Source organism: Anabrus simplex, chromosome 8 (genome assembly GCF_040414725.1).
Source record: "Anabrus simplex isolate iqAnaSimp1 chromosome 8, ASM4041472v1, whole genome shotgun sequence".
NCBI lineage: Eukaryota > Metazoa > Arthropoda > Insecta > Orthoptera > Tettigoniidae > Anabrus > Anabrus simplex.
Window position 1 is genome coordinate 232,920,061 of NC_090272.1, and position 19,549 is coordinate 232,939,609.

General features: G+C 41.3%; 1 protein-coding gene across 3 annotated transcripts in view; it reads left to right on the forward strand.

The window, feature by feature from the left end:
* The first annotated feature begins 1,104 nt into the window (after positions 1–1,104).
* The window catches only part of Dora (Dorado), a 641,834-nt gene continuing 623,389 nt past the window's right edge, over positions 1,105–19,549 (forward strand). For all 3 annotated transcript variants that reach the window (XM_067152778.2, XM_067152780.2, XM_067152779.2), the window contains exon 1: positions 1,105–1,603. In XM_067152778.2, coding sequence (XP_067008879.2) covers positions 1,429–1,603 — 175 coding nt within the window. In that variant the 5' untranslated portion in view covers positions 1,105–1,428. The remainder of the gene's footprint in view (positions 1,604–19,549) is intronic.

The window sequence follows — 19,549 nt, forward strand, 5'->3', positions numbered from 1 at the left end:
ATGAGCGATATTAGAAATACTCTTTCTTATGCAGACAGTCCCTGCCAGGCTGCTAGGCTCAGACCGTAAAAGAAGTTAGTGGAACGTAAAGCCAATAACACGCTGGTTCCAAGTGGCTCAAGACCGAAGACGATGGAAGCATGAAGAGGCCTATATCCAGCAGTGGATTGAAATAGGCTAGAAAAGAAGAAGAAGAAGAAGAAGAAGAAGAAGAAGAAGAAGAAGAAGAAGAAGAAGAAGAAGAAGAAGAAGTCCCTGTTAGGAATGATGTGAAAGTGTTGCTCATAGGCTTGGTTGGGGTGTTTTTCTGCTGAAGACATTATGTAATGGCAACGGCTGGCCTGGTGAGGAAAGCAACGGTAAACTATCCCCTCGTTTCTCAAGTACGCCTCCTCAGTGAAGCCTAGGCCATTTATGACAGGTAATGGTTGATCTGTTGAGGTTCCAATCAACCTTCAGACTGAGGGCTCAACCAACCAACATTGATATTTTCTCAGCTCTTGTAGAGGTCTTAAAGGTGGCAGTACCACAGCATTTTCTTTCCGATAGACGACAAAAACCTATATCATATAGCAGGAAGCGTAAGTCTATGTTTTAATTCTGATTAGAATCCAAGAAGATGTTACTGCCATACCAGTATGTTATTTTTTTTTGATAGGCTATATCATGAAAAAGAAAACATATGGAATACAATAGCCTAGTTATGTCGCAGAAAGTAAGACTGAGAACGAGGGAGAGATAAAGAAATAGGGATAATATGCTATTTAAATTCTACTTGAGAGAATACTTTTCTTGAAGTTCTTTCTGAACTGTGTTATCCATTTCGATTTAATGCTGAATATTCTTTGACTTATTCGTAGAAAGCAATACAGACATTTTGAATCAATTCCACTAGTAAAGAAGCAGTAGCATCCAAATAACGTATTGTTTTGTTTATTTACAATCATTTCTGCATATTTCTCTAGGAAAAAATGCCCCGTCAATGCAGTTCCGAACGGGAATGGTGTTAGGAAATAGCGGTCAGTAGATACTCTACAATCAATGAACAAGGCACACCAGCGCTGTCCGCCATATTTGTTGTTGTCGTCTATGGGGTAGGCTTGGAGAAGAAAGTCGACGGGCTGGTTGTGTGGGGAAGGGTTAGTGAAGAAACCTTTTGTGACGATACAGTGTGTTTTAGTGAAGGATTTGAAAGCTTCAATTTGCTGTCTATCATGGGTTTCATTCATTTAGGCTTGTTTTAGTCTGTAAGGTTGATATTTTCTCAGCTCTTATAGAGGGTAAAAGGGTCCGTGGCCTCTCGATTGCGACCGCGAGTGACCCATCAACCGTGGGTCAAGGTAGATGCCAGGTTTTGTGTCTTTGTTTTGAAGGAAACCAGCGAGCAAGCTGGCTGGAAGTCCTAGTGTGGGGGATGTCCCCGGTACAATGTTAGACTGGGAAGAAGGTGACAGGTTTTCATTTGAAGATTCTGATAGATTTGAAGAAGATTCCCTATGTAGTTGGAGCAGTGAACCTGAATCCCTGTGCAACAATTGGAGGGGATGGAAAAGACCTACATTGGGTTCTGGTGCTTTTGGATCATCAAAGCGACCCACAGAAGGTAAATTTTATCATATTTTACTTCGATTTTCTTGTAAATATTTGTGTTGGTTGGGTTCCTTTGTTCGTCAAGAATAATGCATTTTTTCTTTGTTTGCCTGTTGATGAAGGATTGTACTTCGTTGTATGCTGTTTTATGGGGATTATCTTAAATGTATTTTATTACTAATCAGTGTGTTTGGATTATATCTCGCTTGAGCTTAAAATAGAGGAGATAGTATACCGTATAAGAAAATTTAGGGTTGAAAAGTACATGTAACGTAATGAACCTAGAAAATTACAATGTTGCACTTTTCTGATTTCTTAGTAGTGTGTTACCTCGTATTTTCTTTGTGTATAAGCAAATACTGATATGACGCGATGAATGACTTACAGATTTGCTATTTAATTGACTGACCTGGAAATTAAATTCGGTCACTTGATTAATAATGATGTGTGATAAAGGATGAAAAAGGGATTATTGGTTGGCGAAGGTCAACAGTGTCCAGGTTTTGCTTATTTCCTTCCCTTACATTCGTAATTATATTATTACAGTTTGATAGGCTACTAGGATCAACAGTGTCCAAGTTTTGGTGATTTGCTTACCATACGTTCGTTATTCTATTTTTTCAGTTGAATAGGCTAGTAGAGTGTTTCCTCGTATAGTCTTTTGCAGCAGATTTCTGTCCTAAAATTGAAGTAAATATAAATTATATAGCGAATAGTAAATGTGTGTTTAACAGATTTGTTGGATCGACTAACAGAAGGAAGTATTAAGTCAGTCAATTATAGAACAGTAATTAATATACCTATAGAGTACAGTGACCTGAAAACTAGGGTGTTTAAAAAAATGTGTTAGTGTACATGCAGTTTAGAATGACATGTTAAAAATCACGATACATTATCATAAATGCATTCGTAATTTTCCTTTTATTGTTGACAATCTTTTCGAGACATGGAAAGAGGAAGATTTTGGTTGGTCTGTCAAACTTGTTTTTGTGTGGGTATGTGATGTGGTTGTATCCTTGTGAAGCGGTGTTTTTCCCAAGAGACTAATTATGCTGGCACTGAACATTTTTAATTTGGGATTTCGTTTACTTAAATTAGGTTATGTTTAGTGGGTGATTTGCACTTCTTTAAAATGTTACATTTGCTACTCTCCATGCTAAACATTTCGTGATTCTAGATTAGAAATACGTTTATTTACATGTCGATTTATACCACTTGTTATGCCACACTAAATGACATGGTAAATCTTTATTTACTAGAAAATTGTAATTTGAAAATTAATAATAATAATAATAATACTGTTATTTGTTTTACGTCCCACTAACTACTTTTAAGGTCTTCGGAGACGCCGAGGTGCCGGAATTTAGTCCCGCAGGAGTTCTTTTACGTGCCAGTAAATCTACCGACACGGGGCTGTCGTATTTGAGCACCTTCAAATACCACCGGACTGAGACAGAATCGAACCTGCCAAGTTGGGGTTAGAAAGCCAGCGCCTTAACCGTCTGAGCCACTCAGCCCGGCAATTTGAAAATTGAGGGTTTTATAATTTTGCAAGCTCGCTTCATATCTTTTGTCCGGAGGCCATATAAAATGAGTGGTGTTTGATGCTGTGGACGCGTAGGAGTATTTGTAATCACTACTAACCAGGTGTTTGGAAATTTTGCGATTGATTTACCGGTACTGAACTACAAGAATGGGTTTAAACTCTTCTTCATTATGTTTTATGGAATTTGATATACTACGCGAGGTACTACTTGAGCTTTTTTTGTACTCGGACTCTTGCCTTGAAATTGTTATTTGAGAATGCTCTTATCATTCGTTTCATATTGCTTGAGAAGTACTGCTGTGGTGCCTTAACTCAAAAGTTGTTAGATTCGTAGTATCTGTTTGGTTTGAGGTGACAATAATATTTAATGTTTTCGGTAGAAGAATGAGTCAAGATTCTACCACTGTTACTGGATATGCTTATTTTTTATTTAAACAGCATAGACTAGTATTGGAGAAATGTCTATTTAGATGTTTATCGGATCAACGTATCACAGTGTTGAGGGAAATGTGTAGGTGGGGGTGAAAGACCTACGTTTTGTGGTGTCAGTTGTTTTGTTGCTAACTTGAATTTGATTTAATAGTATGCACTGATTATTTAGAGCTCTTTAACTTTAGTTTATGTATGGTTCAAGTTAAAACAGAATTGGTAATAAAAGGACGGGAAAGGAAGATGTGCATGTGTTTTTTTCGAATGGCCCACTGCCTGCACGAGGTGATCAAGGCCTGGTACTCGTCTGGGCCCAGCCGGCGGCCTAGAGATCGAAGTCAGCTGGCTTGGTGCGCGGAACGGGAGGGGTAGAGGACATGGAACGGGAATGGTTGGGGAAGGGAAATATTGGGTGGGGGAGCCGAGCCGTCTGCTTGCCATGCCCCAGGCTGTGTATGCTGTTGTTGCCCTTACCCCTTCCACCTTTCTCTGTCTCCCACTCCTTGGCAGTCTTTACTGTCTTCTTGGTATTGAATAGTAAACAGGTGGAAGGAGGAAGAGAACCGGATCAGCTGGTAGTATAGTCTGGTTTCATTCAATGTCAAGTGATCATCTCTCACCCTGGCCGTCAGTTTTGTTTTAACGTTTCTGTATTAACTACCATAGTTGCATTTTTAAAAACTTTCTTCTGGGAGTTGAGTCCATGCGTTCTTGTTGTTGTTTCTTTGTAGCATTTACTCCGCTAATTTAGTGTCTTGGCGGATACAAACTGTATGGCAGTGCGGATAATTTTGCTGGTAATTTATAAATAATGACGTTTATTGATTTGTCACTCAGGTATACTCTTGTTTTTGCGTGTGGTTACGCGACCCTTTACATTGGTTTAGGAGAATAGTGATTTATAAAGAGCCTTGAGACCATACATCCGTAAATCCTGCCTAAGTGTAACTGGCTCCTGCCCGCAATTGATGGAAGGAAGGAACAAAGTTCAATACGTCGGTAGTTGTCTCAAGAGGAAGTCCCTAATAAACCTGTGACTGTAGGGGTTCTGGTGCCGGGTGTCAGGCCTATTGTATTATGTTAAGAGATCTATCTGTTGCAGTACCTCGTGCGAATCTTTTCTCTATTATTCATTTACTGTAGTTAAATGTTTGAATTATCTGCGGATAACCATTTTACGGATGCGGATATTAATTTGTATATCCGCGCAGGGCTCTAGCTATAGCCGTGTTTGTGTGCAGGATGTGCTAAAATGTGTCACAAGTTTGTTGACTTTTCCGTTACTTGAATAGCGAATTTTCGAGTGATGTTGCGAATCCTGCATGACGTTATCAGTGAGAATCTTTAGTTATTTTGACAGTGGATGAAGAACATACATCATGTAACTCGAGATGTTTAGGTGGTAAATAAAATGGTAGGAGATCTTTAGACATAACTCCTGACTCCAAAATTAATATGAAGTATCCCCTCCATTCCAAGTGATATGATAAAGAGGCATAACTCGTAAACGATCGACCACGGGGATGTGTTGTGTTGTGTTGTGTCATTATTCTGTAATTTATGCCCCGATTACTTTCGACATTTTTGGGAGTGAAATAAATATGCATAATTAATAATTGTTTGGGAATATTGCAAGAAGCCAAGAGAGCATTAAATACCAAACATTCGGTGTTTTCGTGTTTATTTTAATTATCTGCTAAGCATACAGTTCATCACGTTAGTAGTATGATTTTGGTTTTGAATGTAGAACTGTGTAGAACTTCAGTGCCCCGGATATGAATACCCGTCTTGTAGTAAGATTTGAAGAGTTATAAGCGAGACTAGATTCCGACGAAAGAGTAGCATTACGAAAATGTTGCAAACTTTGGGCCGGGAAGACTTGGAAATAAGGAGACGAGCTGCTCGAATAAGTGGAATGTTTCGAGCTGTCAGTGGTTGAGATGACTTTGAATCACATTGGAAGACGAACAAGCTTGAGTGGAGTTTTTAAGAGTAAGAAATATCACGAAATGAAGATGAAGTTGGGATTCAGGAGAACAAATTGGGGCAAACATTCCTTTATAGGAAGAGGAGTTAGCGATTGGAATAATGTATGAAGGGAGATGTTTGGTACGTTTCCAACTTCTTTGAAATAATTTAAGAACGGACTGGATGACAGCCCTAAATGCAGATCAATTGTGATTGATTGAAGCATTTAGCGTACCGAGCGAGTTAGCTACGCAGTGCGCATCTCGCTGTTGGTATGGCCTCAGCTACCGTGTGCAGGCTTTTTTAAATTCGACGTCATTTAGGCTGTCCACGCGTCAAGTATGACGTTCCGTTTTACGCTACCAGATGGTGTTGTGAACCGGACCTCTATGGCTGTGTGTTAATTAGTTTTGTCGGGCGCTACACGATGTGTCGAAAGGATTTTCTTCCGTCCTTCAAAAATCCGACTGCTTCTACGGAGTTTGAAGGCGCGATCTTGGTATTCGGAGGCCGATAATCTACCACAGAGGGAAGGAGGAAAGAAGAAAGACCAATAGTTGAGTGAAGGGCTCTGAAACATCCCTATACTCCGCACGGCCTTACTTCTAAACTGAAGTTTCGCAAAACAAATGAGCATCACCTTCCCTCTGTTGCCAGCGCGCTACGCCTGCGAGAACAGCTGATGCAATATGACCGCGGTAAACAGCCCTTGTAAATAATAATACAGTACTCAGAAAAACGAATGAATATGGATTGAAAACAAATTCACAAGAACTACACTTTCTAACAATATCTGGCACTAAAAGAGAATAGATATATTATTAACAATAAAAGAGAATGAGAAAATAACACATCACTAACGGCTAATGGCTGGGACAGAAAGGAGGTTATGGCATACAAAGGGAACACTCTACTGATCTCAGAGTAACTGGAACTGGAACAAACACACTAAATATTAAAGGAAAATGCAAAAGATCGCGAACCGTACCGAATACCATACACGCTGAGCGAGATAGGTTAACCACGTGGTGAATGTAATATTAGAGTTGGCAACTAGGTTTCGAGATCGTGCTCTGCCGATATAAATCGATATGAATGGCAGCTTGGGATTGGTTGGATGTCTATGCTTCAGCGCATAACCACCAGACAGAGCCAAAATCTGCTAAAACGTCAATTTAGAAGTAGAGCCGTACGGAGTATAGGCAACGCGAGCCTAATGTTGCAGGGATCGGAAAAGAACAAGACCTGTCGAGGTCGGGTCCCCCGTGTTTTCTCTGGTTTCTCTTTTTCACACCAGACGTTTTGCTGGGCTGTCCCTTAATTCATCCCACTCCTAATACATTTTTATCTGAGTATCGCCGATCTATGTTAAAAACACATTAAACACCTTGCTAAAAAGTTCGTTCTACATTTTATTAACTACTTCAGATAGATTATACGTACTTCTTGATTATAGACTGTTATGCATTTCAGCGTTCAGTCTGCAAGCCACTGTGAATGTACCAAAACGCCTCCAAAATCCTCTATTTGTACCTAGTTCTATGCCCTCATTTAGTTCTATACCTCTTATCTTTAAATCGTTAGAAACCGAGTCCAGCCATCCTCGTCTTGGTCCCCCTTTACCTCTCTTACCCTCCACAACAGAGTCCATTAATCTCCCAGGTAACCTATCCTCCTCCATTCGGGTTATGCGTACGGCTTCATCAATAGAGTTCATTCCTGACTTAGTTTTCATCTTCTCATTCCGAATGCCCCGCCATTCTTCCCACCTGTTTGTACCAGCTATTCTCGCTACTTTCGTGTCTGTTACTTCTAATTTATGAATACGATATCCTGAGTCCACCCAGCTTTCACTACCGTAAAGCAAAGTTGGTCTGAAAACAAACCGGTATAAAGATATTTTCGTCCGGGAACTGATCTCCATCTTACGAAATACTGTTTAGCGCAACTGCGAGCTCACTTCATTTGCTACACCGTGATTCATTTGTACTTACTACACTACAATCTTGGAAGAATACACATCCTAAATATTTGAAATTATCTACCGGTTTCACCTTTGTACCCCCCAAACTGACATTCAGTTCTCTTAGGTTTTTTACCTACTTACATCACTTTAGTCTTTGAAAGGCTAGTTTTCATATCATACTCATAATACCTATTTTCAAGTTCTGAGATATTAAACTGCAGGCTTTGAGCACAATCTTCCATTAAGACCAAGTCGTCGGCATAGGCCAAACTGCTTACTACATTTCTACTTAATTGAATCCCCCTCTGCCACTTACCTTTAAGATGATCCATGTAAACTGTGAACAAAGGTGAAAGATTACAGCTTTGTCTAACCCCTATAAGTACCCTGAACCAAGAACTCATTCTAGTCTACCATCAATTCTCACGACAGCCCAATTGTCACCATGATTATCCCCATGATTGCCTTTGATTGATTTAATAATCTACCCTTATTCCCATAGTGCTCCAGTACGGCGAATATCTTTTCTCTCGGTACTCTGTTCTCTAGATTTAAAGAACATAATCATAACTGTCTATTCCTCTCGTATCATTGTTCAGTTACCTGGCGCATACTGAAATCTGATTCTGACAGCCTCTCTGTGGTCTGAAACTTCACTGGTTTTCTTCCAAATTGTTCTCAACCACTGATCGCACCCTCCCTTCCAAAATGCCAGGGAAACCTTGCCTATTATACTGATCAATGAAATACCTCATTACTTGTTAATATTCTTCCTGTTCCCTTGGTTATAGGTGCAGTTACTGCTTTCGTCCAATCAGAAAGTACCTTACTAACATTCTGTGTTAATCGTATTGCTCTATGAAGCTATATATTCGGTGCCTTCCCACTATATTTCACCACTTCAGGTCTAATTTTATCTATTCCTGTTGCTTTATGACAGTGGAGTTACTTCCCGTTCCCGTTCTTTCCACTTCAAGCTTCATTTCACCAATATCATTGTCCTCCTTCCCATGAGGTTGGGTTGTACTTCATATCACCGTTGTGGAGATTTTCAAAATAATCCTTCCACCTGTCCAGCAATTCCTTGGTATCTATTCAGAGTTCACCTGATTTACCCAGAACACTTCATTTCCTTTTTCTCTCCCTTTCTAAGATTCTTTATTACTCTCCAGAAAGCAGTGGCGTATGCTGAGTCCAAGACGTGGGGTACTACTAGATTTACGTTACCCCTTTTCGATGGTTGATTTAGTAAATGCCAACCCTTTTAAGAGTTTTGAGCTGCAGCCAGTAGCCAACGCAGAATCCTGCTGTGTTGTCAAGGCTGCTGCTCTCGTGCCCTGGGGCCTTTGTTACTATCAGTACACAACACCTGATCAGTGATAGTAGCCCAAGGTTTAGCAAATTAAAGTCCGGCTTCGTGGCAAAATGGATAGAATGTCGTCTTTGGTCCGATGGCCCCGGTTCAGTTCTCAATCAACCCTTCGTACTGTTAATTCCCATGGCTTGGGGACTGGGGTTTATGACGTCTTCGCCATTCATTTCATCCTCATTAGGTCACCACTAAACCCATACACATGCCATTATTATTATTATTATTATTATTATTATTATTATTATTATTATTATTATTATTAAAGTACCATCATTAGTTCAAAAACACACCCGTACAAGAATCTACAAAACCTTGGCAAGACCTGTACTTTGCTATGGAAGTGAAGCGTGGACCCTGAGGAAATACGATGATTGAAGAATAACTACAGCTGAAATGAAATACATGCGGCGAACAGCAGGAGTCACTAAGTGGGAACACAAAAGAAATACAGATGTGCTGAATGACCTTAAAAGCAGACCTATATTGGAATGCATCTATGAATACCAGAGAAATTGGCTAGAACACCTAAACAGGATGGACAGAAGCAGGATCCGCAAAGCAGTCATAAACTACTGTCCCGGTGGGAAGAGATGGCGTGAAAATGCAAATCTTTTGTATAGACCGTAACAGTTCTTCTGTAGGACTAATACATGAAAGGATTATTATTATTATTATTAAATACAAATTTCAGTTTTACAGCATTACCAGAGGTCGTAGGCATCTTTCACTGATTTATTAGCTTCCTTGGGAGATTAGTGGTGGTGTACGACCCATGATCACGGGTTCGATTCAACCAACAAAAGAGAACACAAAACCTGAAAGAGTGCATAACCGCAGCGCTGCATTGTCTTCCTACAAGGATGTCGAAGTAACGGGAGTGAAATATCAGCACTCTGTTATCTATGAATATGAGGCGAGGAAGTATATACGACGATGGAAGCAGTGGCGATCTGACGGAGCGAAGCCTAGCATACCTATCACCCCGGTCCCCGCACCAATCGGGCATTCATCAGCAAGTGCCATGTCGTCGAGGGGAGAGGGACGCAGAGCCAGGGCTGCGAGATCCGTCTCCGATACCTTGCTCTCAGAAATACGTGCAACGTTTTTTCTCATTGCTTTGAAGTTTTGCAAAATGGAACAATGTGTCAGATGCTTACATTATAATGTGCTTTAGATTTCCATCCTTCTCATTAGAGGATTGTGCTTCACCGAATGCCTTGGTAGCCCTCAGAATACGCCACTGCCAGAAAGGTTTCCCTGCCGCTTGTCCTAGCCTTTCCAGGTTATTATCGAATTCTTCCCACGGCTTGTTCTTGGATACAACAACTATTTGTTTCGCATGTTTCTTTCATCTACGTACAGTTCTGTCTACATCAGCGCTTGTTTGGAGCTATTTCTGATACTCCTCCTCTATACGTTTACAAGCTGCTCTCACTTCAACATTCGCTTTTTCCCAATTGTACACATACAGTAGTTGTTCCAAGGCATTCCGTTGCTGCTTCAACTACAGCATCCCTGGATGTCATGCATTCTCTTTCTATATCCTGAACCAGTTTACTGTCTATTGTTTCGAACCTTTCACTAAGCTAATCCATGTATTTCTGTCTGATTTCCTCGTCCTTGAGATTTTCTACCCTTATTCGTCTGCAAATAGACTTTAAAGACTTGAGATTAATTTTAATTCGGGGCCATTTATCGGCCGAAGAATCCAGCCAGCCTCTGGGACAAATTAATAGGTGATGTTTTCATAGAACCTTTGTCGTAAATCTACGCTGATTGCTGAAGGAAACATAAGTTGATGTACGGATTCTTCATCCGAGTTTCTCGCATTGTTTATTTTCTGTGTGTATTTTCTTGGAGGCAGAGAATCCTTTTCTATACGCACATAAGTAACATACATACATCATCATTATAGACCGTTATGCGTTTCAGCGTTCAGTCTGCAAGCTTCTGTGAATTTACTAAATGTCGCCACAATCCTCTATTTGCAACTAGTGCTGTGGCCTCATTTAGTTCTGTACCTCTTATCTTTAAATCGTTAAAAACCGAGTCTAACCATCGTCGTCTTGGTCTCCTACTTCTCTTACCCTCCATAACCGAGTCCATTATTCTCCTGTGTAACCTATCCTCCTCCATTCGCCTCACATGACCCCACCACCAAAGCCGGTTTATGCGTACACCTCCTGCCATTGTTGCCACCTGTTTGTACCAGCAATCATTCTTGCTACTTTCATGTTTCTTACTTGAAACTTATGGATAAGATATCCTGAGTCCACCCAGCTTTCGCTCCCGTAAAGCAAAGATGATCTGAAAACAGACCGATGTAAAGGTAGTTTCGTCTGGGAGCTGACTTCCTTCTTACAAAATACTGTTGATCGCAACTGCGAGCTCACTGCGTTAGCTTTACTACACCTTGATGCAATCTCACTTACTATATTACCATCCTAGGAGAACTCACAACCTAAATACTTGAACGTATCGACCTGTTCTAGCTTTGTATCACCAATCTGACATTAAATTCTGTTGAATTTCTTACCTACTGACATCAGTTTAGTCTTCGAAAGGCTAATTTTCTTACCATACTCATTGCACATATTTTGAAGTTGCAAGATATTAGACTGCAGGCTTTCGGCACAATCTGCCATTTAAGACCAAGTCTTCAGCATAGGCCAGACTGCTTACTACATTTCCACCCAACTGAATCCCTCCATGCAGATGATCCATGTAAACTACGAACAGCAAAAGTGAGAGATCACAGCCTTGTCTAACCCCTGTAAGTACCCCGAACCAAGAACTCATTCTACCCTCAATTCTCACTGAAGTCCAATTGTCAACATAAATGCCTTTGATTGATTTTAATAATATACCCTTAATCCCATATTCCCCCAGTATGGTGAACATCTTTTCCGTCGGTACCCTGTCATATGCTTTCTCTAGATCTACGAAACATAAACCCAACTGCCTATTCCTCTCGTAGCATTTTTCAATTACCTGGCGCATACTGAAAATCTGATCCTGACAGCCTCTCTGTGGTCTGAAACCACACTGGTTTTCATCCAACTTCTTCTCAACGACTGATCGCACCCTCCCTTCCAAGATGCCAGTGAATACTTTGTCTGGTACACTAATCAATGAGATACCTCGATAGTTGTTGCAATCCTTCCTGTTCCCTTGCTCTTAGGTAGGTGCAGTTACTGCTTTTATCTAATCTAAAGGTACCGTACTAACACTCCATGCTAATCTTATTATTCTATGAAGCCATTTTATCCCTGCCTTCCCACTATACTTCACCACTTCAGGTCTAATTTAATCTATTCCTGCTGCTTTATGACAATGGAGTTTATTTACCATCCTTTCCACCTTCTCAAGGTTAATTTCACAATCATTTTCGTCCTCCTCATGAGCTCCGTTATTCGCGACACCACCATGATGATTTCCTTTTACGTTCGGAAGATTTTCAAAGTATTCCCTCCACCTGTGACAGTGAATACCTGGGATATATTATGCGTTCACCTGAATGACCCAAAACACTGTTCATTTCCTTTTTCCGCTCCCTTCCTAAGATTCTTTATTACTGTCCAAAAAGGTTTCCCTGCTGCTTGATCTAGCTTTTCCAGGTTATTACCAAAATCTTACCACGACTTCTTTTTGGATACAGCAACTATTTGTTTCGCTGTGTTTCTTTAATCTATCTACAATTCCCTGTCTGCATCAGCCCTTGTTTGGAGCCATTTATGATAAGCATTCTTCTTACATTTACAAGCTGCTCTCACTTCTTCATCATTCCACCAAGATGTTCGCTTTTTCCCACCTTTGCACACAGTTGTTCCTAGGCATTCCCTTGCTGTTGCTGCTGCAGCATCCCTGTATGCCACCCATTCTCTTTCTATATCCTGAACCTGCTACTGTCCACTGTTCCAGAACTTCCTACTAATATTATATCCATGTACTTCTGCCTAATTTCCTCGTTCTGGAGATTTTCTATCTTTATTCGTTTACAGACAGATTTCACTTTCTCTATCCTAGGCATAGAGATACTTACTTCACTACAGATCAGATAGTGGTCTGTTTCATCGAAAAATCTCCGGAAAACTCGTACATTCCTAACAGATTTCCTGAATTCGAAGTCTGTTTAGATATAGTCTATTATGAATCCGGTACCCAATATGTAGCGGTGAATAGCTTTATGCTTGAAGAATTTATTCGTAACTGCTAAACCCACACTAGCACAAAAGTTCAGCAAACGCTTCCCATTCCCATTAACTTCCATACTTTCTCCACATTTACCAATCACCCTTTCATATCCTTCAGTTTTATTTCGAACTCTCGTATTGAAATCGCCCATCAGCACTATCCTGTCCTTGCAGTTGACCCTGACTACGATGTCACTCAATGCTTCATAAAACTTGTCAACTTCATCCTAATTTGCACCCTCACATGGTGAATACACTGAGACAATTCTCGATCTAATTCCTCCAACTGCCAAATCTATGCACATCATTCGCTCGTTTACGTGCCTAACAGAAACTATGTTGCGTGCAATTGTATTCCTGATGAACAACCCTACTCCAGACTCTACCCTTCCCTTTCGAACACCCGTCAAGTACACTTTATAATCTCCTATCTCTTGTTCGTTATCTCCCCTTACCCGAATATCACTTAGGCCTACTCCTAACACATCCAGATGCATCCTCTTTGCTGACTCAGCCAGTTCTTCTTTCTTTTTTACATAAGCCCCATTAATATTGATAGCTCCCCATCGAATTCCATTTCGTTCGCCAAGTTGTTTCCAAGGAGTCCCTCACGTGTCAAATGGGAATGGAACTCCGTTACTCCCATGGGTCCGAGGCTTGCTTAAAATATTCTGAGCTTGGTAAATGCATGATGCAGGATGCTACCCTACTTACACATAGTACAAGTGAGGGTCTCTTCTCTAACGGGTTAGGGACCACCGGTGGATTGTGTAGTCCTAGTCGCCTGAGGGGGTATGTCATGACTCGGAATATGTCCGAGATGCCCACTCCTATTTCATAGCAACTTTTATCTCGACTCTCAGCACCACTTACTAGGCCATTCAACCGTTGCCCATAGTTCACGAACTAGGACGTGACAACTGTTAACCCACACCACAAACCACACGCACATAAGTTATTCAGATAAATGACCGTGATCGTGTGTAATATCGGAGTGTTTTCTACTGAAACTCGCTCTATGCTCGTCGGAATTTTGAAATTAAAAGTCCCGGATCGCACGGTAAACTGGAGATCCTGTGACTGTGCCCACTACCGCTTGCCTTTTTTTCATTCTTGGTAACTAGCCTAATTATTGCCGTGTTCTTCTAATCTCATTTGATCTGCCTTCATATACTTTTCTTTTAAATTAAAATAAAAGGAAAAGAAAGTTGTTGATATCGTGAGAGATTCCCAATTTACGTGGAATAAGAACCGCTGGGACATGACTTATAATTTTGCGAGCTGAGTAGCTCAGACGGTAGAGCGCTGGTCTTCTGACTCCAAGTTACCGGGCTCAGTCCGGTGGTATTTGAATGTGTTGATGTTCGTCAACCTCGTGTCTGTAGATTCACAGGCGGGACAAAACTCCGACACCTTGGCGGCGTCTCCTAAAACCGTACAAGTAGTTAATAACATCATTATTTATTGTGACTTTTTCATTTCAGAAATGTCACATGCGTTGGCCGGGATTCAAACCATAACCGACTTAGTGAGAATCCAATGACTGTACATATACAACTGGACTCACACCCGATTCTTTCTTTAAACACTTATCCAAGTTCAGTGCCCTTGGTTTCTTGAGTTTTAAGGTTATTGGCTCCCTTTTTACATTAGATGTGGACAGACAGGAAAAGCGATTGTGTGCTATAGTATAGAGGAAGGATTTTGACGTCGGTATTGACGGTCTTTACACAGAACTAGAGGGGAGCTTGGCTGCGATCTGAGGGGCGTATGCTAGGGATCCAGAGCGACGACGATATTTGACAGGAACAAGGGAACAGCATTCCTCAGTGTGTTGTATAAATGGAGAGCAAAGAAAAGGATCTTTAATACATTGAATGTTATTCTGCACGATTTATCTTATGCTAGCTGTTATTTGTTCTTCGTGGAGATGACTAGGAGCAAGAGAGACAAAGCACATCTCAACTATTTAGTCAGTGTAATGTTATTGTTTTCTTCCGGCTCGGCGATATTAGAGCTTCACGCTCATTCTTCCAGTGATCGTATCTTCACGTTTTTCTTGTCATTTCGATACTCGTCTTCAGTATCTTCCTGATCAATACGAGCTTACAAAAAGAATCGAAGGCATTCGTTACAATGACGACTAAGCGATATTTCCTCATTAGCGATGTTCACCGTTGGAGACTAGGTAATACCAGTCTGAATTCGTGGAATATCTCCTTAATTGTAGTTCGTACGGTGAAGATGTATCAGATGTACATGATTGAATATTGCACCATACTCGTGTCAGGAACACTTTTTTGATAGAACGAATATTTAGGGAAATATTTGAAAGTTTGTGAAAAATATAATTGCCGAAATCTCCGTTATTATTCCTCTCACTGTCAAAGGGCATGAAATATATATACTCAACTATTATTATGCACAGTTTCCAATACAGAAGAATTTGACCTTCTCTGTTTCGGCCCCCTTAATATTGTTACACCACTGTGTAGCATGCTTAATCATTAATTTTTTTAGGTATGGGTTTTAGTGCCGGCTCGCCAGTTCTGTAGCGATTTTTCTCAATATGCTCCATGGGGGTGAGCTACATGTACCGCTATGTCAGGATATTGTCTGTGGGTGCAGGTCTAAGTGAACGGGAAGGAAGTGGCCATCGCCTTGAGAAAGGTACCCATCTCAACGTTTGCCTGAAGTTGAAATGGGAAATCTTCGAAACACCATTTCGAGGACTGCACGCCTGGGTGTGAAATGATGATGATGAGGTAGGGAAAGGGCGAAATCTGGTGTCTGCACATAGGCTACTCCTGTCGAATAAAGTCAATGCTTAACGTCTTCATCCGACCAACAGCGTCATATGCCGTTACTCCATATGAACACTGTAGAGAGGTTTGGAATTGAATTCAGACTTTTTGGCACGCAATCGCAATCTGGTGATTAGAATTTGTGTACCACCATTTCCGCTGCCCTGCCGGCGAGCATTCGGTTACTTTACCGAACTATATGGAATTTTAAATCCCACACTTGTGTATCATTAGCTCTGGTAGAATTATTTGGAAACTTCTGTTTTAATTTTTAAGTGGTATCGATAGATCCAGATCATTGGCTGAATGGCCAGCGTAGGCCACTGGCTCCCCGCGACCATTTCGGGGATTTAAATTGCGTATGGTTAACACTCTCTTGGTCGGGAACCGCGCGCACGTGTGTGTGTGTGTGTGTGTGTGTGTGTGTGTGTGTGTGTGTGTTCGTCTTAATTAATCTTAAACTTCATACAACTACCAACGAGAAATGCATAGTGAATACTTCCCTCAACATAGGGCATCCGGCCGTAAAACTGGGTCCTGTCCACGTCAAGTTCTGACCCCATTAAATTAGGAAAAAAGAAAAGTTGTAACAATGGACTTCTGCAGGAGTGCCCTCGTCTTTGACGGATGTGTCACTTAGCATGTGCGCCTCATGTTGTGGCGGACATTCTGAGGCACGTAGGTGGACAACTTCTCCCTGCAGCGGTCTGTGACGTACTCGTTTCCCCGCTCTCTCTGGCCCTGTGCGGTCTCATCCTTTTTTTTTTTTTTTTTTACATTTGTTCTCTCTGTTCTGGTAGAAAAACCAACTTTGAGGTTAATATTACAAAGTTCAGAGAGAAGTACACAGCACTTCAAAAGGTTGTCAATAGCAACTCTATAGGCCTACAGTTAGTTACCGGTTATTGGATTTAAACTTGCTGATAACCGCCACTGATAATTCCTTATCTTTCACTATATCGAAAAAAAAAAGATAGAGCAAACAAGTTCGTAAGTAATATTCTCAAACAGTTTGGTCTTGAAGCAATCTTCCTATAAAACCTAACGTAAAAGATGCATCGAGTGTTATTGTTTTAAGTCCCCTCTGAAGCCCCCCCCCCCCTCCTGCCGAATATTGTTGAACCACTCCTTTTATCGTGAACTTAAATACTAAGTTTCATTACAGGTCCTCTCTCCGTTTTCCCGGTAATGTGATGTTATAACCCAGACGTGCTCACGCTGGGCATTTTGTCCCGCGGGTGCACAGCACGGGCAGACAGACGATGTGCGTATGCTATTCAGTCACAGTGACGTCACAAGCCGTGAAGGTTGGGCGAATCCACGCCATTCCTAATTTATGTTGTAAGAAATAAGTTATTTACGTTCATTGCAGTTTATGTAGTTTGACCAGATACAAGAAACAGCCTCAGATATTAATCAATGTACGTAATGAATTACAACTTTCAGTATTACATTTGAGATGCTTTAGAAGCATTTGTAACATACCGAATGGTACAGCTGCCCCAATTCACTGTTTTATGCAAGCCGCAGATTAAAAACTTCGACCTTGGCTAGTCGCAGCGATGTCTGGTCTAACTACGCTTTCTATAATTCGTTTATTCATGTCAGCGAAATCACCATTAGCGATAAAATACCGAATGATTGTAAAGAATTGTGAAAATTCTGTATACCAGAAACTTCATGTACAGAGAATATGATGGCGGAATGACTAGAAGTAGTGTTGATATAACGCTGCCAATCGACAGCTCATGATAGCATTAGTATGGTACCCACTACACCAAGAAGCCCTTCATAACAATTAACCACCCTGTAAACTCTCTTTCACAGGGCCCCCTCGGTGGATCGAGTAGCCGAGACCCTGTAGCCAAGTTCCCCCCCCTCTTCCCGCCACGAAGCTCATTTTTACCCCGCCAAGTACCTCCCCCCCACAGCAACTCAAGTTTACCCCATACCCCGTCCCGCCAAGAGGTTCAACTCCTCATCTATTCCCGCCCTGACAAGCTGTCTGCCAACTCACTCCACTATCTCCTCCTTCCTCGTCTTTCATTGCATCACTTACAATCTCATGACCTACAATACTTATCAATTTCATGACAGTTAAGCAACATCGGGCGTGGTCACCACTTGGATGCTAAAGGAGTGCAGTGTGGTGTGTGGCCACTAAACCCGATCCTTGCTTCACCAATTTAATTCCGCCCCCAAGGGCGCAGGGCACATTCTGTCCGGTTAAGAATGAAGAGAAAATCGGCCGCCAAAACCAGTACGTCATGCTCCGGAAAGAACATCTTCGTCGAGCATTAGCACTCAAAGCCCAGCAGAGGCTGACGGGCTACAATCCTCACGGTGCAGGCCTCGCCTGCGCCAATGAGACGGTCCTGCTCGTGATAGCCGAGCGTGCTTGAAGTTTGAGGAGGAAAGCGGTGCTTGTTAGTCGGAGGTTCGAGTGCTAAATAGAACGATTTCTTAAATCTCGTTCTGTGAGTCGCGTTGTTGAAGACAAATCTAAATCATGATCAGTTCTCATGTTGCAAGTGCTCTGTTATGATAATTTCTAAGTAGCTCTTAAAAGAGCTATTTGCGGTAAAATAAGCTATTACCGACAGAGGTGCAACGGGCTTGTGCATGGCCATTCGATTAATGAAGGGCATGTTCAAAATGACCACCTCCTTCGTTAATGCATATCGGAGTAGGGTAGAGGTGAGCCATTCTTGCTTGCTGCAGCGTATGTGGTGGAACTTGTTGGCACTTTGCTGTAAAGATTACTATGTGCTATTTCGATGTGCCCTACGTGTGAAGACCAGTCGTTCTTCGAGTCGAACGTGCGCAGTTGTTTGGTTGAATGGGTGTGTTATAATACTGAAAAGTGCAGTGTATTTCATTCGTGGTAGCCGTTTGCCATATAAAAGTCGCATGTTATTATTCCTTTCTGATGTATGCTTTCTTTCTAAAGGAAGTTAAACCTTAACTACGAATGCCTTAATAGTATAAAAATAAAAAGCTCGTAGTTAGATTCTAACTCAAAATCCGTCGGAAAAATCACATGCTGGCTACGATCACTCAATCAGTACTGATCTGCATTTAGGACAGTCGCCCAGGTGGCAGAATCCCTATCTGTTGTTTTCTTAGTCTTTTCTTAAAAGATTGCAAAGAAATTGGAAATTAATTGGACATCTCCCTTTGGAAGTTATTCCAATCCTTAACTCCCCTTCCTATAAATGAATGTTTGCCCCAGTTTGTCCTCTTGAATTCCAACTTTATCTTCATATTGTGATCTTTCCTACTTTTAAAGACACCACTCAAACTTATTCGTCTACTGATGTCATTCCACGCCATCTCTCCACTGACAGCTCGGAACATACCACTTAGTCGAGCAGCTCGTCTCCTTTCTCCCAAGTCTTCCCAGCCCAAACTTTGCAACATTTTTTAATGCTACTCTTTTGTCGGAAATCACCCAGAACAAATCGAGCTGCTTTTCTTGGATGTTTTGCAGTTCTTGAATCAAGTAATCCTGGCGAGGGTCCCATACAATGGAACCATACTCTAGTTAGGGGTCTTACCAGACACTTATATGCCCTTTCCTTTACATCCTTACTACAACCCCTAAATAACCTCATAACCATGTGCAGAGATCTGTACCCTTTATTTACAATCATATTTATGTGATTACCCCAAAGAAGATCT